Source organism: Neopelma chrysocephalum, unplaced genomic scaffold (genome assembly GCF_003984885.1).
Source record: "Neopelma chrysocephalum unplaced genomic scaffold, ASM398488v2 Primary Assembly neopelma1_365, whole genome shotgun sequence".
NCBI classification, from domain to species: Eukaryota; Metazoa; Chordata; class Aves; order Passeriformes; family Pipridae; genus Neopelma; species Neopelma chrysocephalum.
The window spans coordinates 891795-919159 of record NW_020898029.1 but is presented as its reverse complement, the minus strand read 5'-3'; the positions used below and the strand labels follow the sequence as shown (position 1 = coordinate 919159).

The following is a 27365-nucleotide window of genomic DNA, read 5'->3' as shown; positions in this document are numbered from 1 at the left end:
GCCCGCGCGCCCCCGACGCTTCCGCCCTCCCGGCAGCGCCGGCCCCGCCCGCCCGGGGCCGCGTGGCCGCGCGCACGTCCGAGCCCGCCTCAAGGTCGCGTGTTCGAGCCCCGGCCCCGGCCGGGTGGGTGCCTGAAGCGGGACGCGGCCGGCGTGAGGTGGGTTTGGCCACTGCCCCAGCCTTCCTTCTCCTCCGCGGTCCCCCGCGGCCGGCTGCCCAGACCGCTCCCGAATACCTGCAAGGATGGAGACTCCATAACCTCTCTGGTCACCCTGTGCCAGTGCTCCAACACCTTCTCGGTAAAAAAGTGTTTCCTAATGTTCAGGGGGAGCCTCCTGTGTTTCAGTTTGTGCCCATTGCCTCTTGTCCTGTCTCCGGGCACTACTGAGAAGAGCCTGGCTCCATCTTCACCCCTCCCCTTCAGGTACTGATCTACATTGACAAAATCCCCCCGAGCCTTCCTTTCTGCAGGCTGAGCAGTCCCAGGTCTCCCAGCCTTTCCTCAGGGGAGATGCCCCAGTCTCTCCATCGTCTCTGCAGTCCCTCCCTGGACTCTCTCCCGTGTGTCCAATGTCTCTCGTAGTGGGGAGCCCACACCTGGACACAGCACACGGGCTGTGGCCTCCCCAGTGCTGAGGGGAGGATCCCATCCCTGACCTGACAGGCCGGGAAGGGCAGGGGCACAGCAATGGCTCGGGTTCAACTCAGCCCCTGCCAGAACCCTCAGGTCCTTCCCCACAGAGCTGCTCCCCAGCAGCTCGGCCCCAGCACGTGTTGGTGCACGGGGTTATTCCTCCCTGTGGAGCAGGACTTTGCATTTCTCTTCGCTGAACTTCATGAGGTCCCTGGTAGCCCGTTTCTCCATCATGTTGAAAGATTAAATGAAATTTGAAGATTCAAAGGACCCTTGAGGCTTGTCTCAAGGTAGTATTTGGTGAGAGGACAATAGGCAATGGGCACAAATCAAAAGACAAGAAATTCTGTTTTAATGAAGAAGAGCTTTTTTTACTATGGGGGTGATTGAATGCTGGAACAGGTTGCCCAGAGAGGGCGTGGAACCTACATCTCAGAGATGGTCAAAATCCAACCAGACAAAGTCCTGAGCAGCCTTTGCTAGCAGCTTTCACTTTGTGTAGATACCATGCCATTAATGCAACATTTTAGTGAGTAATGTAAACCCATTATTGTTTATGCCTCAGAGACCTTGTCAACATAACCTATTTGTTGGCGTAGATTTTCCAGTTGGAAGTATGTGTCTATGTGCTGTGTGCTGCACATGAAGCAAGCCTCGTGCAGCCTTGCCAGTTTATGGATACATGCCAAAGATGGCATCAAAGGAAAAGCTTTTAGGGAAAGGCCTTATAAAAATCTGAGATTAGTATTTGACCCATGACATAAGCACATGGAGATAATGCTAAAAGTAACGCTCCTGACTTTGTAAGGTCACGGTCCTGAGGAAAAATAATAGAAAAAAACATCATGGAAAAGCATTGTGGAAAAAAATTCCCTTTATTTTTCAAGTATGCAAACTATCTGTATTATCACTGAAACTCACAGCATGAAGAAAAAGCCCTCAGGAATTAACAGAGTCAAACTGCCTGAATGCCATAAACACACTGTACAGGACCGATTTCCAGTTCTTCCTTGGGCACAGCAGAAGGACATACAATTTCAGGTCAGTTGTCATGGACAGATCTGACTCCTGTAATAATGTGCATGTATCACAGATGTAATGCGACACATGGCCTAACTGAAAATCTCTATTCTTCCTGGATTTTCTCTCTTCAAATTAATTTTGAAGAGATGTGTCCTAATCCAAGAGCTCTTTGCATATATATGCATTGAGATAGCTCTCTGTTTCATCCCAAATTTTGCCCATCTCTAATCATTAGGAAGAGATCTGTTTGCAAACGGGAGAAACTTGGAAAATTTCTCCAGGTAGAAGCAGCAGGACTGCAGTAAAGAAAAGACTGCATAAGCTCTCAAATATCTGGTAATTTAAAAAGACAGTGGATACAATGATTTAATACTTTCAGTTATCCAGTTTTGAAGGCTGAGTTCATACAAGGTCAACACTGGATTTGGAATGAGTACAAACGCTTTTGTATCCTTCGCTGAGGTTTGAAAGCTTGCCCCTTGCCAAGACAGATGCAGTGGGGATGGGGGTCTTTGGGATGTGTACAGGGAAGCCAAAGACAAAGTGGAGAATTTTCTCTGTACATTAAGAAGTTCTTGTTACGTCACCAGCAGGTACAAGTCAAAATCAGCACACAGTGAGCTCCTTCCTGGCAAACCTGGCTTTGGATGACTCATTTGTGGAATGAAGTAGAGCAGCCTCTGTTTTTTGTTTTAAGGATGAGATTAATTGGGTAAATCAAGGTGGGTGAAGTATGCAGCCTTACACAGAGTGAGAGTTTAGTATTGCTTGGATTAGCAACAAAAAAATTGATTCTGTGCATATGTATGCTTGCACACATGCACTCCTTTCATATATATATCATATATATATAAAATGTACGTATACACAAATTCCTGACAGTACTTTGCTATTCAGGTACTGTAAACAGACAATCCCAACCATAAAGTGGTTAACAACATAAGCAAACACCAGAGCTAAAAACATTATCAACTGAATTCTGAAATTCCCCATGGAAGACTGGTTTGCAGTGTTTGAAAATGAGGCTTCTACTTGTTTGTGCTCCGTTAATCTTGAGTTGAAAGCAGAAATCACAAACAGCAAGGCTCGATGTGTAACTGCTTGGTGGGAACATCAGCAAACGTGTGGGTGCAATGTGGTGTGGAGAGCCCCTTGTCTGATATGTGTACATGTCTGCTAACAGCAACTGAAAACAGGTTAGACTCCTGCTGAGTTTTATCAAAGTATCATTAGGATCCTTCCAGATAGCTTTTAGAAATGATCAGGCTGGAAGGACCCTTTGCAGTATCTCTAAACCAGAAAGCACGTGCATATATTGTAAAGCCAGAAGGGGCCCTTATGATCATCTAGTGTGACTGTCTGTATAACTCAAGCCACAGGACTTCCAAAAATTAATTCCCATTTGAGCTACAGTTCAATCCAACAAGCTTTTCTTCCAATTCATCCCTCAGTTTGCCCTTTATATACAGGAAGTCTCTTCAGGATTAGAATTCATCGTTTTCTTGAAAAGTTGGACAAATAGTCTGAAAAAACCAAGAAAGAAAACAAAGATGCAGTTAATTATGGACAAATTGAAATTACTAAGGTAATAATAACCAACTGCACAAACACAGGCTGGGAAATTGCTAGATAGGCAGCAGTTCTTCTTAAAATGATGTAGGAATTATCATGTGTTATCACTGGAGTAAAGTCAACGCTATCATGCTGTTGTTAAAAAATAAAGCCCTTTATTGGGTTTTATAAGCAGGTCTGTTCTTTATGAAGGTTTAGACTCACGTCAGCTGAGCAGTGTTAATGATAACCTAGTGCTATCTTAGCCCACTATAGATACAAGCTAATGCAGTGTATCTTAATACTCTTTGATTAAGATCCAGTTTTTAGATACAGCCATCTCATCAAAATAAGAGTCTAACCTCACTAAGAGTTAAGATGAACAGACTTGAGTTTGCTGTATGTATCCATCAGGGACAGTTATCCTGATCAGCCAATACATAGCATGCTGTGTTAAAGGATGGGAACATGAATCCAAGATCAAAATCTTAATGTACAGGAAATACTTTTTCCTCAGTGCTCAGCACTAACAAATCTTTAGTTAGATTGTTGTGTCAAATTTTAGTCATTTCACTTCAAGAAAGATGTGGAATAGTGAGGAAAAAGTCCAGAGAAGAAGAACATGAAAGATTATTACCTGTAAGGGTATACAGGGTCTGTTTAGTCTAGAAAGAAGAAAAGCAGACATTATAAAAGTATTCATACAAGATTAAAAAAATGCTGCAAAGAAGAGGATAGTAGTTTGTTATCCTGCTCACTTGCCCCCTGCTAGAGTAGATCTCTTGTCAAAATAAGCAACCTGCCTCCCATAGTCAGAAACAACCTGCTGCCTTAGGGTCTGGAGCCAGCCACTGCTAAATGGAGCTACCACACCCTTCTAGTTACCCTGCCCTGCTACCACTCTTACATGGAAGGGATCCATTTGTGCATTTACTTCAGGTTTGAAATAATCCTCCAGCCCATAAAAATAGGATACTCTGCCTATGGGATGTGGAATGTGGCAGCACCTGTATGTAACCCTGCTGTGCCTGAACAATCAAAAAGAGCCTCAGGATCTGGCTTTGAACATCTCAAGCGATGTGTTTGAGGAAGCTTTGTCAGCCCAGGGGAGGGCAGCGTGGGCAGGTGTGTGGTTCTAGTTGGCAAAGTTGACTCCAGCTGATGCCTCTGAGGTCTTGCTTCCATGAGGTGCACCTCTGAGTGTATGGCTGTGGCTAGGGATGAAGAGCATCAGTGTGGAAAGGCAGGGTAAGTGACCCAGTGGGTTGGGAATAATGTGCAGGCCTCAAGCTGCCCAGTTTGGATAGTTTGGCTGTGGGCCAGGAGGCTGCTCGCTGCTGTGCCTGAGCTGAGCTGTGCCCAAAGCAGGACAGCTACACTGCAGCAGCCCCAACACTGTGGGTCCTTAACATACTCCTGGTTGTGTCTAGACATTCATCTTCTGGATGTGCATGGACCTGGATGTTATGGAGCAAGTCCTAGTGGTCCTGTTCACTGTTGTGAGAGATACCAGCTGTGTTCCTGGCCATGCCAGGGAAGGGGGAGAGAGCATGGATGAAGCATGTCCCTACTTCTGGCTTTAGCTTCTGAGATGTTTTGGATATCATTTGGGCTTATGTTCAAGTGTGTTAAACAGAAGCTGAACTCCATTTTGTAGGAGCTGAAAGATATATCTTGAATTTATAAGTTTGGGGTCTGGCACACTTGTGCAAAGGCTAAGAAATTATTTGGCTCTGCCTGTAAAAGACAAGGAGCTATAGAAAGACAGATTTCAGACTATTTTGAGTTGGAGGGGACCCACAAGGATTGTAGAGTCCAACTCTTAAGTGAATGACCCATATGGGAACTGAGCTCACAGACCTTGGTGTTATTAGCACCATGCTCAAGCCAACTGAGCTAGAAATATTTGAAAACACATTCTGGAGCAATGTGACTGGGAGGAAGTCACTTCTGAAAATAGCCAAAGATGAGCACAGGAACCATTTCCTTAGGAATCTTGTGATGAAGAGTTAAACTGTTTTCTGAGCAAACCTGGGGTGGCAGGAACTCATTCCTGGCATGGACATACCACTCAGCTGCTTAGGTGGGCAAACTGTTATTAACTTTGCATTTGCCCTTCTTGTTTCACAAGGGGAGAAGAGCTTGCTAAAGAGAAATGAAGTTAACTGTCTTGGCAGAGCTTGGTAGAGGGGAGAGCTGTTTCAGAGACTGAATAATGGATATAATAAATTCTTTAACTGTTTGCTTCTTTTGCAATCCTTTAGCATCTTCCATTGATGAGAAGCCTATTGATCCCTACTGGTGCTGCCAGCCAGCACAGTAAGCCCTGTCCTTGTTGTATGGTCCCACATTTCTTTAGGGCCTGGGGGACTCTAGTATCTGCAGCCAGATGGGTTGCCAGAGGAGCTCTCAAAAAGCATCATCTGCATATCTGTGCAAATACCAGGATTGTGAGCAAGGAGGCCAATGCTAAAAGATTGCCTGGGTGAAGGCACTAAGCAAGTGGAGACTTTGCAGCTGTATTCTGCAGGGCAGAGTCATGGCAGCATTTTGGTGCCAGTCCACAGGTTCCCAACCCAGCTGGCCGCTTAGTTCAAAAACAGAGGAGCTCCTGCTCCGGCTCCTTCACTGAGTCTTCTTTACTCAGGTCTAACTCTTGGACCCCATAAGAATGACTAAATCAGGCTTCTGTGGAGTAAAACTTTCTTTGCAGTTTAATTTTTCTCCTCTTTAATGCCAGTCAGAGAGAAACAGGATCAGGGAAGACTGCATGTGGCAGGGGGGGAGAAAAGTGAGTGCCTTGCAGAGTGGGTCTTTCTCTGTCCTCCACTATGGATTTCTGTTTCAAGTTTTGGCTTTTTACAGCATTAATCTGCACTGCTGCCCGATTTCACAGTGCTGTCTCACTCCTGGGGTGCCTTTGGGTGTTGTTCTGTGGGCAAACCAGGTGGGAGAGCTGTTCTTTCTCCTCTATCCCAGATTTACCAAGGTCACAGTCCTGTGCATCCAGCTCATGCCGGGAGAGATGCTCCACAATTCCAGCCCCCAGAGAATCTCCCAGGACATTGGTGGTTGTTCTAAGGCGGTCCCTGAAAAATCAGAGGGAAAAACAAAATACAGTTTCTTAGTAACAGCTAAGGGATAAAGATTATTTCAAGAAACATCTTCAGTGAAACCTGTCCTATTTTTTAAGTTACCCTAATAATTGATACTTCAACATTGACAGGAAAATGACTCCCAGAGAGTCTTCCTTGACTGATATCCCTCAGTAAAGGCTTCACATTCATTCCTGTTTTATTGTACTCCCAATTTCTTACTGAAAAGTTTTGGACTTGACACAAAATGAGAGAAAGGTTGCTGTGGTTCCACATGGGCACTTTCCTTTCCAAAGGCCTTGCTGCAGACTTAGATGAGCCTCACCACATCCGTTTCACTGAAGTTGCATTTTGTTTTACAAAAAGTGCAGCAATTCTGGTGCAAACCTATGACAGTGCTGCTGTGGAGTCAGATTTCCTCAGCATGGACAGCATGTTCTAAGATGATGCTTTTATACAATAGGTAATAATAACCAAAACAGCTACATACTTGCTTTCCATTGCAACCAAATTGTTCTAAAATAAACCCTACATGTATATATTTATAAACACCAATCATTCAGTGTCATTTCACTCTAATGCCACCCCTAGGGATCTAGTAACAAGAACCTGGGTTACCCTTGCCTTCTGGGGCGGGTCATAACACATGGGCAGAGGGAGATACTGTGCAAAGGTCTCATGGAAATAGGTGTATTTTAAGCTTAATTGTACAGGTTACTGAGCCTGCTTTTAGCAGAGACATTAGGAATACAGACGAGCTCTGTAAGCACTGGCAGGAGTGCACAGCAGTGCATGCTGCTGAGCAAAGAACTTACAGAAACCAGTCCACAGCGATGATCAGTGTGATGTCTTCAGTAGGCAGCCCCACTGATGTCAGCACTATAACCATTGTCACCAGTCCTGCCTGGGGAATACCTGCAGCTCCAATGCTGGCTGCTGTGGCAGTGATGCTGGAGGGAACAGGAAAGCACAGCTATCAGCAAAGGGAAGAAAAGAGGTGGTCACAATTGCAGAAATGTCAGGAAGTAGCTCAAACTCATCACCTACAAAACACCTTGGCAGTCCTTCTGCCCTGGTCACTGAGCAGGATGGTGACACAGGGGACATCAGCACCGCATCAGACTGCCCTTGCCAGGCACCTTCTCATGACAGACTGCACCCAACAGCTTCTCCTAATACCTGGGCATGCAAGAAGGGCTCAAGTGGAGCCTCAAAGATGCAGTGCTCAAATCATATGTACTTTGACACTTGGAGCTGTAGTACAACCCCTCTTTCCCATACTTTTTTTTTTCCTTATTGCATCTTCTGAGCAAAAGAGGAACCTTATCACACTTCAGATAAGCCAAGAAAACTGAAGCCCTTCCTGTAGTTCCAAAAAGTCACCTTATTGTGATGATTTGCCCGAAGTCAAGTTCATAGTTGTTGACCTGTGCAATGAAGATTGCTGCGAGGGCCTCGTACAGAGCAGTGCCATCCATGTTAATTGTGGCTCCCACAGGCAGCACAAACCTCGTGATGCGCCTGTCCACACCATTATTTTGTTCCAGGCACCTGAAGGTGATGGGCAGAGTAGCTGAGCTGAAAGGAATTTACAAAACAACATGAATTGTGTATGCTGACTTTGGAAGAAGGACCAAGCCTCTGCCTGGTTTGTGACCTTACCCACCTGCTTTTTCACCCTGCCATGTGAGCCAGAGGCCAGAAGCTGCTAGAAGAAAGAACAGTCTAAGCAAGGCTTCCTCAGATATGATGCACACTGCGGTTGCACACTCAGACATGGCTTTCCTCAGGGGGCTGGGACAGAGTCTGTGTAACCCTGAGCTGATGATGCTGGTATAATGCCAAAAGAAGGTGATGCTGGGGCATTCAGAGTACATAGGACAGAGCTGCAAGACCAAAACTCCTTTTCCAGCTATTAAAAAAAATTCGAGCCCTTTCTCACCCCTCTCAATCCATAAGACAAGAATGACCCATGTGTGAGAACAAACCTTGCAGAGAAAGCAGGGAATTGTTCCTGAAAGAGAACATGAGCAGGAAAAGTGCTGTGTGTTTTGGTGTGAGAACGTATGTGGAAGAGGCTGCTCTGTGCTTACCAGGAAATGAATATAACAAGAAACATGGCACTTAGTGACACAACAGCCACCTACAGTCCCTTGCTTTGGCTGTGTGACATGGCAGTGAGAGTCATTGAACAGACTGGTGTTGATGCCTTTGTGCAGTTTAATGACAGCTGCACACAGTCTGTGTGCCTGGGAGAGAGAGCTGTGCCAATGTGCACAAGCACATGCGTGTGAGAGGTGTGTGCCTGTGCAATGCTGTGATTCAGAGGGATTTGATATCTGTCCTGAGCTCAGCATTTCAGTGCTGTAAGCCAAGTCCTTACCCCTATGTTTGGTAAGGAGGAATATGGGCCATTCACTGATGGTCAGAGCTGTCCATGTGATTAGGGCTCCTGAGCAGGAGAGTGGGAGTCTTTCCACTCCCAAATGAGTTTGGCTGGTCCAGCGCTAGTGCTAGGAATTGTGAGACCACACTACTGCACTGAGAGCAATGGAGTGCTGACTCGTAGCATCCACACCAGCCCCAACCCTCCTCCTACACAGCTGTCATACCTGGAGGAGGTGCCCAGGGCTGTGATGAGGGCCTGCAGGAGCCCTGCAATGAATACCCAGGGGTTTCGGTGGGTGACAATGAAGTAGAGCAGGGGCAGAATGCAAATGGCATGGATGAGGAGTCCAACGATGACAGTGAGTGTGTACATCCCCAGCTGGCCTCCCATCACTGCTAGGTCATCCATCTCCAGGATTTTGCCAGCAATTAGAAACATGATCCCAACTGGAGCATACCTGTGGCAGAAACACAAGCCCCGGGATTAGAACCGGCTCCCACACTTTCACACCAGCTTTAACACATGCTGCCTGGACAAATCCCCAATAAGCCAGCACACTAGATTTGCTCACTGAGCCTAATCACTTGATGATACCCTAGAATCCTGAAGAGAGCTGGGACTTGTCCACCACATGGTCAAAAAACAGCTCTTGTTGCACAGTTGGGGACTCCAGCACTCTGTTGTGTGCACAGCTTGGACATTGGTGGAGTTCTCCTCCTCCCTTTGGGTTCCCTAACTTGTTTCTACAACACTTCTTGTAGAATTGATAGGGGAAGTTATGTAGAGAAGCCTTCAGAGTCCCTTTCCTTCCTAACAGATCTTGGGCTGAGAGTATTTTTTTTACTGAGAAGCACAGGAAAGTACAGGAGAAACAGGGAATCAGGGAGTAAAAGCTAGAATGTCCTGTAGGCTCTGGGCTATCAGCCTTGCTGTCTTCAGATGTTCACATTTAGGAAATAGGAACATATAGGGATTCCAGATCTGGTGTAAGAAGCACTTGGCACGCCAACACCTGTAAAAGCAACCATGGCTCATATAAAAAACTCATTTTGAAGTACACTGCTATCCTTTCCATTCTTCAGGGCTTTTCCCCCCTCCATAACAATGCATCTCACAAGCAGCAGTGAGGCTCCACAGAAAGGAAGTCATAAGACAGACATGGAGAAAATCATGGGCAGTAGTATAATAACTGGACCAAAGAAAATCCCAGATCCATGGCCACACCTCTCAGGGCTGGGCCTCTGCAGCTCAAGAGCTCACATGCAATTCATGCACAAGGCTCAGAGGTCCACATGCCAAACTCCAGCTTAGCCTGGGAGGTTTGGAAAAGTTTCAGGAAAGGATTTCATGAGTATTTCATTTCCTCTCACCATCCTTGGCTGCAGCCAGTGACCAGATCTTCCCAGAAAGAACAGGCTCCTGGGAGATGATCTGCAGACTGTGGCTTCAGGAAGGAGTGCTGGACTGTAGCTGACAGTCCTGCCTCCCATACCAGCAGGATTTTATAAGTCAGGAGGTCTCTCCAGACACTACCTGCTGTATGTGCACAGGCAGTGTGCCAAGTGTAAGCAATGTTCTTTACATCAACACCCTTCCTTCCTTCATCTAAGGGGAGCTTGAAGGAGCAGTGTTGAAGGTCTCTGGAGTTGTGTGCAGGTCTACTTGTTCTGCTGTGCTCATGCTCTCCCTTGTGTGCCCTTAGGCAACTCTTATCTCTTCTTAGGAAGGAAAAGCCTCAAGTTCTGGCTCAGACATGGAGTAAAAGATCCCAGGGGGTGGGGGCTTTCCAAGACTCTGCTGAGCTCAGGGACGTTCTTCCCCTTTGTACCTTTTTGTGTAAGGCCTGTTGCCCTGTGCTCAGGATTTTGCTCTGAGATACAAGACTGTAAGACCAAGGAATCTAAAGTGATCTAAAATGGGAGAGCGTGTGGGGCTGACAGATCCCTTCCCTGTCAGACACGTGCATGTATTCTGCCAGACTCGTGTCCCTCCTGTTTTGCAGCACCTAACACAACCTTGAGCCCTAGAGGGATAAAGAGCTTAAAATAACAGGATTTGTTAAAATGCTGCCTTTGAGAGAAGACTTGTCTCAGCAATGCCTTGCTTGTCTGGACCATGTGTCACAGGGAGCCTTACACAGAAAGGAACAAGCTGAGTTCTGGAAGAATTGGGATCTGGGAGACTTCAAATGGAAAGGCAGTAACTTTAAGCTGATCCTCTCAACCCAGCTCAGCTCTCAGAGCTTTGCATACAGCTGCCACCCCAAAAGCATGAAAGTAGCAATAGGTTTCTGTGATTCATAGCTAAGTCAGACTCCTGGAACACAGCTGGAAAGGAAGCTTTTGGTGGGAAAGCCTCACACCCTACCCCTGTTAGTAAGGCTAAGAGATCTTCCACTCCAGCTCTCTGGTCTTCCAAGGATGTTTCCAGCAGCCTCAAGAAAAGCAAGTCCTGCTGTATCTGATATTTCTAAGGTAAAAACAAAAAGAACAGGAAATGAAATGTGAACAAATATCCCATCCAGACTTTTCCCTCCAGCCTGATGGAGCCAAAGGAGATCTGTGCCCATCTGCTTTTCCTGTGCATGGCATCCTTAAAGCTACCCCGCTTCTCATCGTGTCAGTGGAAACTGCACCTGCAGACCTCCTGCTCCAACCGGCCGTGCTCCTCACCAGATGATAATGGCCACCAGCCTCATGATGGCTTCGTTGAGGCAGTTAAAGAACTCCCGCAGGGCCCGTCCCTTCTGCTTCATGCTGCCGATCATCAAACCGAAGCACATGGAGAACACTACCAGCCCCAGTGCGTTCACCCCATTGGCTGAGCCCGGGATGGGAATGACTTCTTCAAAGGTCAGCACCTCGGAGATGGTCCCCAGGGCTTGAGTGACGTTCTCCAGGATGCTGGTGAAGTTCTCAGGCACAGGGATCTGGGTGGTGGTGGTGACACCTGCTGTGACATTGCTGCTGTGGAGGATGGTCCTGGTGAAGACCCTGGTGCTGTACTGCGTCTTGTACTGAAAAGACACAGATTATCAGATGCACTCACAGGCCCTAGTTCAGAAGCTCAGGATACATGCTAGGCTCTTGCATCCCTTCCTGAAGTAAGGAGAGTACTGCAAGTTGCTGCTGATCTGTGTGGGAAATTTGCCTCGCCTGTTCCCGAGCTCCTCAGTGTAGTACTTTCACCAGAAAGTTTAGAAATTTCATAGAGCCAAAGTTCAAAAGACACCACTAGAGCATCTCATGTTGCTAGGACTGAGATGTTCTGGCTTCTCTGATCACCCTTTGTGCTGCTTCCAAGGCTGCTGGCATTACAGAAGAGACAAATCCTTGGGGGAATCTGCTCCAATTCACTGCCAGTCCAAGCCTGCTATCAGAGATCATGCAAACCCTTCCTGCCTCTGTGGGATGGGATGCAAGTTGAAGCCCCCAGCTACATACAGCTTGAAAATCTTGCAGACTAATGACTGCAGCAGTCAGACTCAGGGAAGCAATTGCTATTTCAGCCCTCAGAGAAGAGTGTAGGACCACGGCTAGGGCACAGGGTGCAAAGGTAGGCTAGGGGATATTTCATACCTGTTTGAAGCAGGCTTCTACCAGGTTGGGTGGGAACATATTCCTGCAGTAGATAAAACAAGGAAAGAGTTATTGTTGAACTGGGAAACATAGGCTTCCTGACCAACTTCTTTGTCCTGGAGTAGTGTCTGAGGTCACAACTGTCCCAATGTCTGCTCAAGCCCTTTCTGTCTGAATGACAGAAGAAAGGAATATGCTGATCTGAATGCAGCACCTCTTGCATCATGTCAGACTCCTGCTGCATCTTTTCAGACTCCAGAAGGTTATTCAGATATGTGGAAAGAGACTACACACTGGGACATCAAACCCAACTGAATCTTGAAACAATACCATATTACAATGTTTCATAAACTGCCTTGCTCTCAGCCTCACCTCTACAACTGTCACCTGAGCTCTGTTATCTTGTACCTCAGAAACATAGCTCCATACCACTTGAGATGGTACAGCTTAAGGTCACAGCAAGGGAGGGAGGGACAATGTCTTGGGAACCATTTCCTTGATTTCCTTTGGTCACTGAAGATGGGTATTTGGACTAGCCTTTGGTGGGTGAATTCCTGAAAGTCATGCAGCCACTGATGGTTTTCATTGCTTGTTTTGCCTCTTGCATTGAGACTCTAGCAGAAGGGCTGGACTCCAAGCCAAGCACTCAACCTCTGAGTAGTAAAGCCAGTTAACTAGACTAAGCTATGTGTAGTAGGCTGGCCAAGACTCAACCATTAACCTCTTTCCCTAAGACTGTATGCCTAAAGCTGTGACACTTCAGAAGGACATTGCATGGAGGAATGTAATCTCACTGATACAGTTTCAACATGAGACCATCCTGTTCACCTACCTCACCAAATCCATGAAGGCATCTGTGGTCTGCACCTGCTCAATTCTGCCTTCTCGGTGGAGCTTATCCTTAGATCCTTTTCCTGGGTGGATGATGATCACCATGAGGATGCCAATGAAGACTGCTATGACTGTGGTCACCATGTAGTAGACAATCGCACGCATCCCCATCTTCCCTGAGACTCTGCTGTCCAGTGAGGCCATTCCTGGGGTGTCACACAGAGAGACAAGGTGAGCAAGTCTATTGTGTTAGAGAGAAAAGGGAAGCCTGAGGAAGATTCAAAGGGTGCAAGGCACATGCATGAGTTGGGCAGGGGCTCTAGGAAGCAGAGCACACAAGGGGCAGACTTTGGAGTTCCAGGGTGATGTGGATATGGGAGGATGTGGCTTGTGGTCATGAAGGAGCATAACACTGGTGGGTCTTAGGCTGCATTTGGGAGTGTAGCAATTTTCTTCAAAAGCTTTCAGGAGGGAAATAATCCCCTCCCGGTACATTGGGCCTTTCAGTCCCTAATGGTGGGATGTTTCAGGAGGTGGAATGCCTTTCAGTCCCTTCTGCTGTCTGAAAGCTTGGCTGTCTGGCATGTCTTCAATGAGGATCTGGGTGAAACAAGCCCTCCAGCTGGTGATCAACCTCAGTCCTTTTGGACTTACACAAACTAACCTTCTCTAGGCTGGAGGAAACCTGAAGCTGACTTGGGCAACAAACTTGACACTTGAGGTTATGTGGGATGAAATCCTTGTTGCTGGTCAAGTGCTGGGCATTGGAACCACTGCATTGTGTTCTCCCCACTCTTCTGAGAAAGCACAAGGCCTTCTGCTTCTCTGCCCTACTCCTGAGCCAGCAGGGGGATGAATGTGGGTCATGTTCACTATGGTTAGCCAAGATAATCCAAGCACCTCCAGCTGGGACACAAAGGGGTACTCCAACAACAGCTGCCATCTGTCTTTGCTGACCATTGCCTGGGCTGAAAGCAGCAGAAAGCACTTCTCACCTGTAATCAAGCTGGAGACAATAAGAGGAAGAACCAACATCTGGAGCATACGCATCAACAGCTCACCAGGGAAGGAGAAATACTTGATCTGGCGATAGGTCAGCTGGTAGGGCCGGAGGGAGAATGCCAGGATAATCCCTGTGGATCAGCAAGGGATGAGAATGGAAATGGGACAATGTGATCCAGTGGTCTGTCCCTCAGTCCTACAGCGTGGCTTTTCTCTTTCTCATCTCCTTTCAGCTCCCCCTCTCCCCAAAGGAACAAATGCTCATTTTCTAAAAGGCTATGATCCAGTTTTTACTGTATGTTCTCTCTCCCTCTGACATATTTATGTGCACAGGAGCCTTGTGCTAAACCACAGGTCTCCTTGTTTCCTTGTCTGTTCCTCTTCTGGGGTCTGTTCCTGGGAAACTCATGAACTCTGACGAGAGTTATGATCTCCAAGCCTAAACTGTGACTACACAGTTCAGAGTCTTTGTCCATCCACCTCTTAAAGCTGAGTTCAGCCAGTGAGTTAGAGACATATAGCCTGAATCAAAAGCTAGGGACAACCTGCTATCTGCTGAGCAGATTTGGTGTGCATTGTATCACAGCCCCTTGCGTCAGTTCTGGTCCTGTCAGGCTAAAGCTGTGGCATGAATCTGAAGACCCCTTGTGCCTGCAGCTGCACTCACAAGATATCTCTGAAGAAACCTGGATGATTTTTATAAGGATTGGTTGAGCTGGATCATCAAACCCTTTCTGTTGTTGACTGTTTCTACACTGCAGCCAGAAAGGATCAACAAGGACTCCCTCCTGCATCCACACCCTCTGCGGGGTCTGTTGTTCTTGCACACAAAGGCACTCACTTTGTGCTGATGTGGACAGCACTTTGAGCTGCCAGCTCATCAACCTCACCTCCCCAGCCCAATCATTACAATAAAACAAAACCTTTGTAGAATAAACAGACATTTCCTCGCATTTACAAACGGCGCCTGGTGTTGCCAGCAGCTCCCTACCTAGCAAGACCGCGGCGATGGTGAAGAGGACAAAGGCGTTTCTCCTGAAGAAGCTCTTGGCGCTCTGGGCAGTGATGCTGTGCATGCGCTTCTTGGCCCGCGCCGCTCGCTTCTGCACGGCCTGGCGGAGCCGCCGCACCCGGCTCTCGGCGTGGAGCCGCTTGGCTGCATCCTCGTTGAGGAACAGGCTGTTGACGTGGCTCTGCTCGCTCATGGCCAGCACGGCTGCTCAGTCCCCCGGGTACAGCTCTGCCGGGCAATGAGAAGGACAGGCAGGAAAACATAAGTCGCTACACACCTTCCCTTCATCTTTAGGTTATTCCTGGCCAGGAAGTGTCCTGGAGCTCATTTACATGTATAATTAGCACAGGGCCACGGTCTGATCCTCCACTGCTCTCTCACCCTCTGACCCCTGCACAACACTCCTGCACCACACTGAAGGATGAACAAGAAAATGCCACTTCATTGAAACAGCCAGGAGCCATTTGTGGCTGTTGTACAGACAGTGAGGAGCTCAGGGGTGTGTCAGCAGAGTCATCGGTCAGATGAATCCACTGTGATATATTCCTATATTCCTATATTCCTTTGGGAAAGAAGAAGGTCCGGGCCACTGGCAAGGCATGGCATTACAGGGCACTCCTGCCACAGTGTATGGGGTTGGAGACAGTAATGAAAATTTCAGATGAAGACTGCATCTGCCTTCTTGCCCTGTGCTGTGCTCTCATGAGACAGAGCACCAGTCATCTCATGCCTGCTCCCTCTGCCCTCGTACGGCCCCTGGCACAGCTTTCTGATTGCTAGGGTGCCCAAGAGATATCAGCTGATGATCAAATAGCCTGCCTCAAGGAGGGAAAACATCTGCATGGCCAACACATCAGGGGAGAGCTCCAGCCTCCAGAGGTTCAGGCTCTTGGCTTGGATAAACCCAGTTGTCAGCACTCAGAACAAATGGGTGGGAGACAATAACTGAAATGCTGGTGCTTTACACCATTGTCCTACTATTGCTAATGTCTGTGTAGAAGAACACAGAAGGGGTTAATCTAATTAGGCAGTTTTACTCCTGGGAGTGGCAGAACTCAGCCAAATTAGAATGTCCACAGAAAAGCCTCTCCAAGGGGCTGGGAGAAGAGAGGCAATATATTCCCAAGGCAGCGATGTTTGGTACAGCACATACTGTCACACTGAGCCATGGGCGTGGCATGTGGCACTCAGTCAAGCCGTGCTGCTAAAGGGATGACCCTGGAAAAGCGTGTCAGAGCCAGGCATCCCCCTCAACCAAGGCTGCCCCAGGCTCCATCCTCCCTCTGCTAGCGCAACTCCCTTTTTTGTTTTCATTGTTGAAAGCCAGCCAGAGACTGTGAAATAATCCACTTGGAGTCACTGTTTCTCTTGTCTCCAAGGAAACTCTGCTTTATGTTCAAAATCAAAACCACCAGGATTTTAAGTCTCCACAGGTAGCAGCAGGGAAGCACCCGAAGTGGGAGAAGAGGGAGGAATCTATGCAGAAGGAGAGGAGTTGAGAAGAGCTGTGCACGAGCTCAGCAAATAAGGAAGGGCAAGGCAAGGGGTCACTGAAAAAGCTGTACCAGTCTTTCCAAGGTGGATTTCTAGTGCTGGGTCACTTAGGGAGAGGGCAGGAGTTGAGCAGCCCATCCTCACGCGGTGGGAGGGGAGGCTCGGTGCTTGCGAGGAAGGGGTGGGGGTCTGAAAACTGCCATTAGCAGCTGTCAAATCCTACTTGCTTTGGGGCAGACCACGGGCACTCCAGAGTGGGGAGTTACAGACCCCCCCCGACAGCTGAGTAAGACGGTGCTTTGCAGGGACCGTCCTTGCAAGGGCGGCAAAGGAGGAGTGGATGTCTCCGCTCCCACCTGACCTCCCCCCATCAATAGCTCGGTGCCTGTTGTCAGGAGCATTGAGTCCAGCCACTGTACTGTTGACTGGACATTTTTTTTCAATCCTGAGGACCAGGATTGGTCACAGACCCCCTGGCTGGAGGTGTCCTCACCCCTGATGCTATTGGATCCTTTGGAGCCTGGCCCATTGCTTGCCCTTGGGAAGGGAAGTACAAGCTGAAAGCAGTACAGCCAAAGTGCCTGGGATGAAAATTTCCGTTCACAAGCCCAAGTGGGGTGAACTCAGCCATCTCTGTGTTGCTATAGCAGCCCCTGGCAGGGCTTCCTGCTCAGTGAAGTGCTAGGGCATCTCTGTTTTCCACTTGGTACCTGGCAGCCAGCTCCTGCCCAGACAACTCCTAGCACAACAATGGACCCAGGAGGAGAATAGATCTGCCCAGGGCCCGTCCACTGACCCACCTCTGTAAGACAGCACCAGCTATGGGGAGAGGAATCTGAAACAGGCAGGAATTTCTGCCCAGCTAAGCTCTAAAATGACAAAGTGATTACCGGCTGAACAGCGGGTTTGGGGCCTAAGTCCAATAGTGGGAGGACAAGTGCTCTCCCCGTTGCCCCCTACTCATGCCAAGGTCCTGTGATAAGGTTGTCTCACTCAAGCTGCCCACCAAGCATTTAATCCCAGCCTGGAACGTACAGTCCCACTTTTAAAGCACTCCCCTCTGGGCAGCCCCATGTCCTAAAGCAGGCGAGAGCTATCCCTGACACTCTCTCATGCACATGCCCACAGAAATCTCCTGCTACCCTCCTTCCCTGCTTCAGCCCCTGGAGTTGGCACCACTCTTATTCATGCATTCAGATTCGCTGACAAAACCACTCACCTGGAACCAGCACAGGTTGTCAAGCAGGGAGGGCAGCGGGTCTTTTTCGTCTTGGGGGAGTATTCAGAGTTGTTTCGTTCTTTAATTCTTTCAGCTCAAAGGCAGGAAGCAGGATATTCTCTCTAGAAAGATACAGTATTAGCAGAGAGCTCTGAGCAGCACCTCCTGAGAGAGGAAAGGAAGACTGTAATATGCTCAGGATACATAGCAGTAAGGGGTGGGGGAGTGGCATGTAGGAGGAGACTGAAAAAATCTTCGATGATTGCAGGAGACCAAAGCACAGAAAGCACCTGTCACCAGGAGGTTGCATGGAGCCCATTCTGGGTCTCGCAGTAACCAGTGGGTTTGCACTTTCTTCTGCCTCCTCACACAAGCTGCAAGGAGAGTTAGCAGTAACAGAGAGCAGGGCAGCTGTTAAATGAGATCAGATCTCGTCCCCATCCCAGTCCTGCCCCTCATGAGGGTTCCTTCCACAGGAGGCTGCATGCATAAGTGCAGCCAGCAGCAACAGCTGGATACTGGACAGGCAGATCCTTCACTGGTCTAGTCTGTGTGCACAGGACCTCAGAGGTCCAGACACACCCCTGTGGTTTGTCCAGATCAGCCTGAGGGGATGGGCATGTGTCTGTGCCTCAGCCAAATTGCTGCAGTTCCCCTTCGGTGTATTAGGCAAGTCATAAGGAGGAATCAGTTCACTGAGCGTGCAAAGGAAATACATGAGCAGCACAGTCTTTAAGGGAGACAGACTCTGCCTTCAAGGAAGCAGGAAAAGCTTCCACTGTCTTTACTCACTGATTTCTTAAATATTGATTTCTTGAATAGAATTCGCACATTTCAAAATTTCTATCAATGCACTATGCCAAAACCACAAGTCAGGTTGCAGGTGTGAGCCCCATGCAGCCTGTGCTGGCCTCTGAACGCGGTGGAGTGAAAAATTATGTCCAAAAAACCAAGGCACAGCACCAAAGTTACAACAGCACCTCTGTTTCTATTCCTACCAGATACATGACTCACAGTGGACATAAAAGCTGTTTCCTGAAAGTAGTCTTCTTAATTCAGGTGACCTCAGTGAGGGGCTTTGCTGTGTGCTCTGGCTTTGGCACACCAATGTTGATGTGTTGTGTCTACAGCTGGAGCTTGTCACAGAGTTTGAACTCATCCAGCCAGGAGTAGGTCAAAGCCAAAGCATCATGCTTATCTGACAGAGGGCCTTGGTACTGAAATCCCCCCAAATCCTGTGCCCCCATCAGCTCTGTAGGAAGAAGAGAGCTGGACCTCGTTAGTCCATGTTACAGAGAGCAGCTCCCAGCACCAACTGGCTTTTTCAGACATTGCTCACAGAATTGTTTAGGTTTGAAAAGACCTTTAAAATCATTGAGCACAACCATAAACAGGGATGGTGATTTGATGGGACTTGGCTGGAGTTTGGGGTCTTGACTATCTCTGTCATTCTCCCTTGTTTAAACTTGCTCCATCAGCATGGACACAGAGCCATTGCTGCATCAGGAGACAAAGACATACTCTCTGCACCCAATAAACGGCTTGGTCTTCACAAGATTTGGTGGCTCACATAGCACTAATGGCCTTAATCTTCCTATTGAAGGTTCAATCACATCTCAGGTCATGCAAGTGTCAACTGGGGACTGGAAACCCAGTCCCTGTGCCCTGCAAAATTTCAGTCATCTTTCCAGCCAAGCACATATTGGAATGGGCTACACGAGAAAATAATTCTATTCCAAAATTAATGTCTCTGGTTATGGGGAATAGGTTCCAGCTCTCTGCCTGCACCACACACCAAAACCCTTCTGCAGAAATGTGGCTCAGAGCCAGTCCAGCCACAGAGGTAAAGGAAGATGGACCATGGCAGCCTGGTCTGGTGCATGGCTGGTCTCCTTTGCTTCTTCTGCTGGGTCCACAGTAGTGGCTGTTGCTGGGGCAGTCCCAGAGAAAGGACATCTCCTATTCCTCGTGCCCCTGCTTCTCACGTGGCTTGGCTGGCAGCTGCTCTTGCAGAAGAGCCCCCAGCTGCACTGTTGGCTGGTGACCTGCAGCAGAGCACCCCTGGGCTGGACAAGTGCATTTCTGATGCTACCCAGAGAGTGGCAGAGCTGCCACACACTTGGCCACCCCTCAGCTGCTGTGTTTCCCTGATTCCACCTCAGGCAGCAGTGTCTGGCAAACAGTGAATGGTTGTCCTTTCCACCTCCTACGCCTGAAGTTCAGCTTGGCTCCTAGAATCTGTACTAATTTCTGCCCATTTTTAATCCCCAGGTTAGCACCCACAGGCCTTTTTAAGCCATAAACTCACAGTGACAAATGCCTTAAACCTTCTCCTTTGGCATTTTTTTCCCGTGTTTCATTTCAACTTGCGCCTGTGGCAATTTCCAGACAACTTTGAGTTATTAAATAGGACACAGAGCAGCAGCCTGAGGCTATGGAGGAGTTGAAGAGCTCTGCTCCCTCCGGATGGAGCTGCCTGATGCCCAGGCAGAGTCTTCTCAAGGTAGACCAATCCTTGGGGAACAAATCCCCTGGTCAGCTCCCACAAGTCTCTCCTCGTTCCACGAGTGCCAGGCATGCCTGATCATCCACATCACACAGAGGCCACGGGATGCTCTAAGTGTTCAACAACGGGTAAAAAGGAAACTCACAATGTCACCTTGAGGGAGGCAACGAGAAAAGACATGAGAACTGCACCTCACGTCACAGAGTCACCTTTCAGAGGGTGTTCTGACACTATCCTTGCACAACCACTTGAAGATAAAGGAATGGCTTGATGGGAAACAGCCTGGAATAGCTTTCCCAAATCAGCTCCCCTGAGATTTCCTTTCAAAGCACCTTTCAAAATGATTTATTCTAATCCTAAAAGTAGACTAAAAATGTTACATAGGTACAGGGCACCCATTCTGTCTTTAAACACATTCTCATTCTGTATCTCTGCCCAACTTGGAAAGACCCCAGTCCTAAAAAAGTGAAGTTCTGGGCAAAGGATTCATCAGACAGGTTTTGACAGAGGATTTGTATGTCTAAAGGAGAGGTTTGTAGTTCCAGTAAAACAACTTCTTCTTTATCATCTCTGCTTTTTAAGAAGGGTTGGTTATCCAGTGGATCTTTAAAATGCAAGACACCCAAAAATGGGCTAAGGGTTGACTCGTAATGATAAACTAAAACTCACATGTGAGTGTCTGTTAGAATGCAGTCACAGCAAACCCAATTTGGACACACGACCTGGAGGACACATTAAGGCTGCAGGGCTGGGATACAAAACCCAAGTAGAAGCAGTACCCACCATCCCATGGGTTCACTGGCTTCCAGCAAGCTCTTTGCATATCAGCCTTTTGAAAGTGCTTGATTTCTCTGAACTGCTGAAAAGAAAACCCTTGAGGACCATGCTTAGTCCTTAAGTGAAGTGGAGTCAGGTAGTAGCAGTGAATGGCAGGTAAGTGTGGCAGCCCTGTCACCTGAATGTGTGGGTGACTGGGAGGATGGATGTGGGCCATCCACACCCAGACCTGTCCTAGGACATGGATGTCTTCTGCTGTAGTGTAAAAAGCCACAGGGATATTCCCAGCTGCTAACTGTCGTGGGGAAAAATGTGATTTCTTTGTGTGTTAAGCAATCCTTCAGCCCTTCCTTCCCTAGATTTTGCAATTCTGTAGTCTTGTTCTCCTTGTTACAGTAACCTTAATTTGGGGGTTGGGATTAATTCTGTCTCCTACACTGCTCACTGGCCCTGGGAGCAGAGTCCAATTATGCAGCTGCGACCTTCATTACAAGTTAGTAGAGTTTCTGCAAATGAACATCCTTTGTGTTTCACAGAGCTGCTCAAATAATGGAATTTCCTTCCTATGGGAAATGCCAATATTTCAACATCTATTTTTGCCCTATTTTTTAACAAAAAGTCAAAATTTCAACTCTTACAACACATGAAGTTCAGGGAAATTCAGAAATGTAACAAAAAAATATTTTGTTTTGGAGCAGACTGATGTAAATCTACTCCTACCTGAGCTGTAATATTTCTTCATGTGAGTGCCTCTCATAATTTTTTTACCTTGTTTTATAGACTGTAGCTCTCATGGTGCTCTGCAGCATCCCTGTGTAGCCAAGCTGTCATGGTGCATTGTCCTGGATGCAGCCTGGAGGGAAAGCAAAGGCCAAGTAGAAAAGGGCCCAGAGGGCTAAAAGAGAAAGAGCACAAGTGCTGTTCTCACTGACAGCACCTGCCAGGACCTTTTGGTTAGAATTTCTGATGGGACAACAAAACAAAGAAGGTGAAGTTAAAAAACTGTATATCCAATGACAAAAATTATTACCCCAAATTTTGGCTTGGGCAGTTTCAACTGATGAGTGAGACAAAATTTTGCAAGTTCCTGAAGCTTCTGTCATTCAAAAGTGCCCTCATTTTCTCCTTGGTTCTGCTGAGAGTGGATGTGACTGAAGCGTTTCTGCTATTTTGAATCCCAGCTCGTGCTCTCTGCTTCTCCCAGGTGCACAGGGATCTTGTTCTGCACACTCCTAAGGGGAGTTCTGCTTCAGGAGTTTGTGTGATTTGCTATGTACCTTTTTTTATTTTAACAATCTCTGTAAATCACTATACAGGCCCAGCCAGTGGGAACTGCAGATTTTTGCAGTGGTTGCTCTGGTGATGCCTGACATTTCCAAACCACCATTTTCTCAAACACTTTGGGAAAGTGCACTGCCACTGGAGAATGAATCCCTTGCTCCCACCCTGAGATATTCCCTGGTGGAAACTCACCTGGTTCCCCCAGCATGACAATAGGGGTGAGGAGTAATTTTGCTTTTCTTCCCTGCCCTAATCTACTCCTGACTCTTCCTCCCAGCCCCATGCTTGTCTGCCACACTACAAACTGCCTGATCCATTTGAAAGAGACTCGATTCAGGTTTCATGCCATAAAAATATTCTTTCTAAAGACCTTTTTTTTTTTTTGGCTTGCCTTATTGTATTTGTACATTTAACTCTACTGTATTTTGTATTTTACCCATGACTTGGGAATGCAGCTTTCTTCCATGGCTTGTGCAGCACAGAGCCAAAACTGGAAGAGCAACTGTGTTGAGAGGAGCTGCACTTAGGGTAAACCATATTGTTTGAGAGTATTTTTTATGTAGCCAAGCAATAAAAAAACCCCAAAACAGTCCTTGGAAGCAGCAGCAGTCTTCTGAACACCAGTGGACACAATTATTATTTGTTCTGAGCGTGGTTTTTTTCTGTGGATGAGACTCTGCAATACAGCACCTTCACGTACACCCTGTTCTATGTCAATAATCTGAAGTGTCTGAACTGGAGATTAATTACTTCAGGGGAACAGCTCACATGATTTTGCAACAACAGCACACAACTTTCATTTGGGCATCCTCTATTAGTGAGTTTTAAGAACTGGAGGATGTCACAAAGCCCTTCTGTTGTTTCAAGTAGCTTAGTCTGATGCTACTGTGGGATAAGTCTGCCTTCTCCAAGCTGGGAAAACAGGATGGAAATGCTTTACTTCTGCTGCTTTGATGATATATTTGTCCAAATTTAACTTGGCCCATTTTCTTGGGCATTTTCTGCATGGTATCACCATTGGCATTGTGCTCTTCCCCAGCAGCTCCCAGTGCTGTATATGTGTATATGTATTACAAGGACAAAAGGGACCAAGTGTGATCATCTGGTCTGACCTCCTTTTTCAGGACAGGAATAGCCCTGTGTTAATTAATTTTCTTTTAAGTGGAATATACTATTTAGAAAAATTTCGGAACCTGCATTACTCTCTTTTGGTGGTCATGAATTCACCAGAATTTCAGGCAAATTATATAAGCCTGGATCTACCTGACCCTGGAAATGATACATGATCAGTAGGAAGAAGCAGTCAGCTGCTGCTGTACAGGAGCTGACCTGAACTTCCTGATGTTAATGGCAATGCTGGCATTGGCACACCAAGAGACTGCAGCTTAATCACCATGGATAAGCCAGCACTCGTGCACACAGCACCTGCAGACAGAATCTTAGAGGCTAAAATGAAAATGAGGTCTGGGGTATGAAAATCTTAGTAAAGGTGGATGATCCTGGGGCTGTCACAGGGACTGCAGCACTTCCAAGTTTTTTCCAGATGCCCCCTTAAATCATCACCTCCCTCAGCAAAGATTCACACGGTTCCTCCTCTCCTCCCAGGTGAGATCTTAGACTACAGACTGAAGGATTGTGTTGACTTCTGGGGTCTGGTTTTGCAATTTGCTTTCCATTAGGAGTCTACCCCATTATTCAGTGGCTTTCTAGAAGGAGAATTAAAAACTGCAAGACTTCAGAAAACACAGAGCTCTAGAGGAAATCTCCACCCTTGGCTTTCCTTCACTGAATTTCAGAATCCCCTAAAACCATCTGCTTTCAACCACTCCTGATGGACTTTGTCTTTAATTCTCTCAAGTTGTCTCTAAGAAAAGCATACTCTACCTTTCTCTTCTCCAGAGACTTTATTTCACTCTTTTAATGACACTCTTCTAATGACACTCTTCTGTCATATTTCTTAGGCTCCTAATTTTGACAAAACATCTGTTCACCTTGGGTTAGAGCCTTGCTGTAAGACCCCCAGGTGGAGAACTCCGAGGTTCCCAGATCCAGAAGGAATCTCCACATCTTTCCTACTGTGGAGCATCTCCTGGAAGCTGTATCACAAAGATTCAGAATCACCTCTTTCCGACTGCCGGTGACACTGAGTGCATCTCCTTGCCAAACTGTCGTCAGAGGATGGTATGTTACACCAAAGGTGTATGTAGCTATCTGCCTATCTTTGGATCTTGTCCAGTCAGCAGGATTTCTGCCAGATCACTCTGTTATAGACCTGAATATATTAATGCACTCTGAAGTCAATAAAACAGATTTCAAATTAACAGTAGAACAGGTTGAGCTTTATAAGCTTTTCCCTTTCTACTGCATCTTTGAAGTGTTACAGTGGAAAGCATGGCCTTCCCTTCAAACAGTTCCCCAGAACTAGTCTCTCAGGGATAGTTTTGTTCCCTTTTGGTGCTACAGAAGGGTTTGTTGTCCACACTTCACCCCCTGGGGCACAGATTTGGTGCCTGAATCTCCCTGGCCCATGCAGGCAGCACACACAGACAGTACTGGGCTGTGATTTGGAAGGTCTCCATACATGGGAAGGGTGCTCCAAGCTGGCTGTCCTGTGCCAGCACACAGCACAGCTGGGGATGGGCAGTCACACTATTCAGGATCCCTCCTGCCTCCAACCGAGCACCCTTGCTGAGTCTCCAGACAGGGAGCTTTCTCCCCATCCCCTATCATGGGTCATAAAGCAGATGGGAGATGTGGTGGCCCCAGATGCCTGTGGGTGTTAGGTGGAGCTCAGGCAGGCACGTGGGGCCCCAAGTCCTTGCTCAGAGAAGCTTGGAGTGGTGCTGTGCTGGCTGCACTCTGTCAACAGAGGCAACGCAAGCTGTCTCACAGCTCATTACAGAAACTGAGCCAAAGGGAAGGCACGTTTCCAGCTTATCAGGCCACCTCCTCTGTGAGCTCTCTGATCTACTTTTCCAGTGATTGTTCCTGACCTAGGAGAAGCCCCTGAGAAATCTCACCGTTCATAGCCTGCAGCTAAACGGGCATCTGCAAGCAGCCAGGGTGGGGAGCCAGGAGCATGGCACACGCTGTCTGACTAACCAGATGGAAAATTCCACTCCTCTTCATCATGGCAGACCACGCTGAAGCACTTGGGAAGCAAACCAGCAGTGTGTTTATCTGCTTGCCAGGCTGCTGCTTTTCTTTACTCCCATGAATTGTGTACATTTGCCAGGATACCTACACTATCTGCTCAGCCTTCTTTTAGCACTGTGATAAGAAATACCTCTGGAACAACATCCTGCCTACTTGGCTCTGTTTTGTAATATTTTTTTTAGCACTGCTGACACTCAATGCAGAGCAACATGAAGGGCGAAGCTCCAGCAGGTGACCAGCAGAACTGACCTCTCCTTCAGCTCTGGCCATGCTGAGCACAAGAAAGCGGTTCCCCTGCTGCCTTCATTCCTTGCACCTCTGGAGTGATCCGCTCTGGACAACCTCTCCTCACCCCAGGTTAACTCAAAACCTGTTACCTTGCGTAAAAGTGGGCAAACAACTTACAGTCTCTTCTTGCTTAAAGACATGAATGATAAAGTAACACCAAGGAATGCCAGCCTTTCAACAGTGCAGGAATCCTGGCTGAGGGTCTGAAAGCTCCTGTGTGCTCCCAGCACAAATCTCTCTCTGACTTGTGCATATTTTCCCCTCTTCCTGGTGCTTTCCCATGCACACACATGCTCTTACCTCCCAAATCTTCAGCTGTGCTCATGGCAGGTTTGTTTAGTTCCCTGTGAGGAGATGAGAAAAGCATGCAAATGTCTGAGCAGAAAGCCTTGTGCTACAATGTCACCCAGGTCACCAGCATACAGCCAGTGCTAACCAATGAGACTAAATCCCATGGGAATTACACAGCCATAAATCCTGGAAACTATGCTTCCCACTTTGAATGTACCATTGCTGATTCCCTTGCAATACTACGCAGTGAAATGATACAGAAACAGCAAATAAAGAAATAAAACATTATTCAGACTCTCCCCTCTAAGACTTCTACACCATGGAGTGTCTCACTTGCTAATGGCCACAAGGCACCCACTGCCTCTGATCACGGCAAGGACAAGGAAATGCAGAGCAAGTGGCTCCACAAGGATCCTGGGGCTGACTGTCCACCTTGTAGCAGCAACATGCTTTGACACTGACAATAAGGTGAGCGAGCTGCAGGAGAGAAGTGTTCTCTGAAGGATTTTACTTAGGTACTCAGTAACAAGGTTATTTAGTAAGGCTTCAATTCCATGATATGCTCCCTTGGACAAGTTTTTATACGCATATATGTTTCGTCCACAGGTTTAAAACCTTGTTTAAAAAACCCCATTCAACGGGGGAAGTCTGTTAGCACTTCCCAGTTCAGATAATTTAAAATGTGGTGTCAGAAGAGAGACTGAACTTGAAGGAGGTGGTGTTTGCTCAGTAACTAACCAGGCATCTAGCACAAAAAAAAATTGAGTTCTGGTTGAGTATATTGCATAGCTGTTGTAGAAAATGTAAAATACGGATGGAGTGTAGTAACACAGCCAGTCTTAATTCACATGCAGCCCAAGAGCAAAGCTGCTTCTCGAAGGTCAGAAGTGTGTGAACATCTGTTCACAAAACCCGGATTCACGTAAAATCTGTAAGGTCAAATTACATTAGTGCTACCCCATACCCTCACCCCCTATTCCTGTGACAGTGGGAAATGGCACAAAGTCTCTGAAAACCAGAAATAAGAAAGTGTATTTCCTGGTCTTTTCAAGTCCCTTAACATGTTTAATGCTTCCCAGGATCAGGAGTCCTGCCCACATTTGGGATCTCCTGTATGACTAACAAAGTCGTCATGCAAAATCGAGCAGCAGTATTACCTTTGTAGGGTGCTCACCATACCTTCACAGCGTAGACCTTGAGCAAAGCTTGCAGAGGGCACGGGGGGGGGGGCAGGGGG

General features: G+C 47.3%; 1 protein-coding gene across 8 annotated transcripts; it reads right to left on the bottom strand.

Moving 5' to 3' along the window:
• Positions 1 to 1491: 1491 nt before the first annotated feature.
• On the bottom strand, positions 1492 to 27365 carry LOC113978877 (excitatory amino acid transporter 4-like). 8 transcript variants are annotated; one of them, XM_027706176.1, is made up of 15 exons: positions 27308 to 27334; positions 26138 to 26181; positions 21881 to 21965; positions 17830 to 17951; positions 15096 to 15344; positions 14098 to 14235; positions 13104 to 13308; positions 12272 to 12314; positions 11366 to 11709; positions 8917 to 9150; positions 7688 to 7882; positions 7120 to 7254; positions 6195 to 6298; positions 3847 to 3874; positions 1492 to 3181 (listed from the first exon to the last, which is right to left on the bottom strand). In XM_027706176.1, the coding sequence occupies exons 5-14, from the start codon at positions 15307 to 15309 to the stop codon at positions 3870 to 3872; spliced, it is 1617 nt and encodes a 538-aa protein (XP_027561977.1). In that variant the 5' UTR covers positions 15310 to 15344; positions 17830 to 17951; positions 21881 to 21965; positions 26138 to 26181; positions 27308 to 27334; the 3' UTR covers positions 1492 to 3181; positions 3847 to 3869. The 8 variants fall into 8 exon arrangements, with proteins under 8 accessions (XP_027561977.1, XP_027561972.1, XP_027561976.1 ...); XM_027706171.1 differs by lacking the exons at positions 1492 to 3181; positions 3847 to 3874 and having other exon boundaries at positions 5907 to 6298; XM_027706175.1 differs by lacking the exons at positions 1492 to 3181; positions 3847 to 3874 and having other exon boundaries at positions 5907 to 6298; positions 7688 to 7855.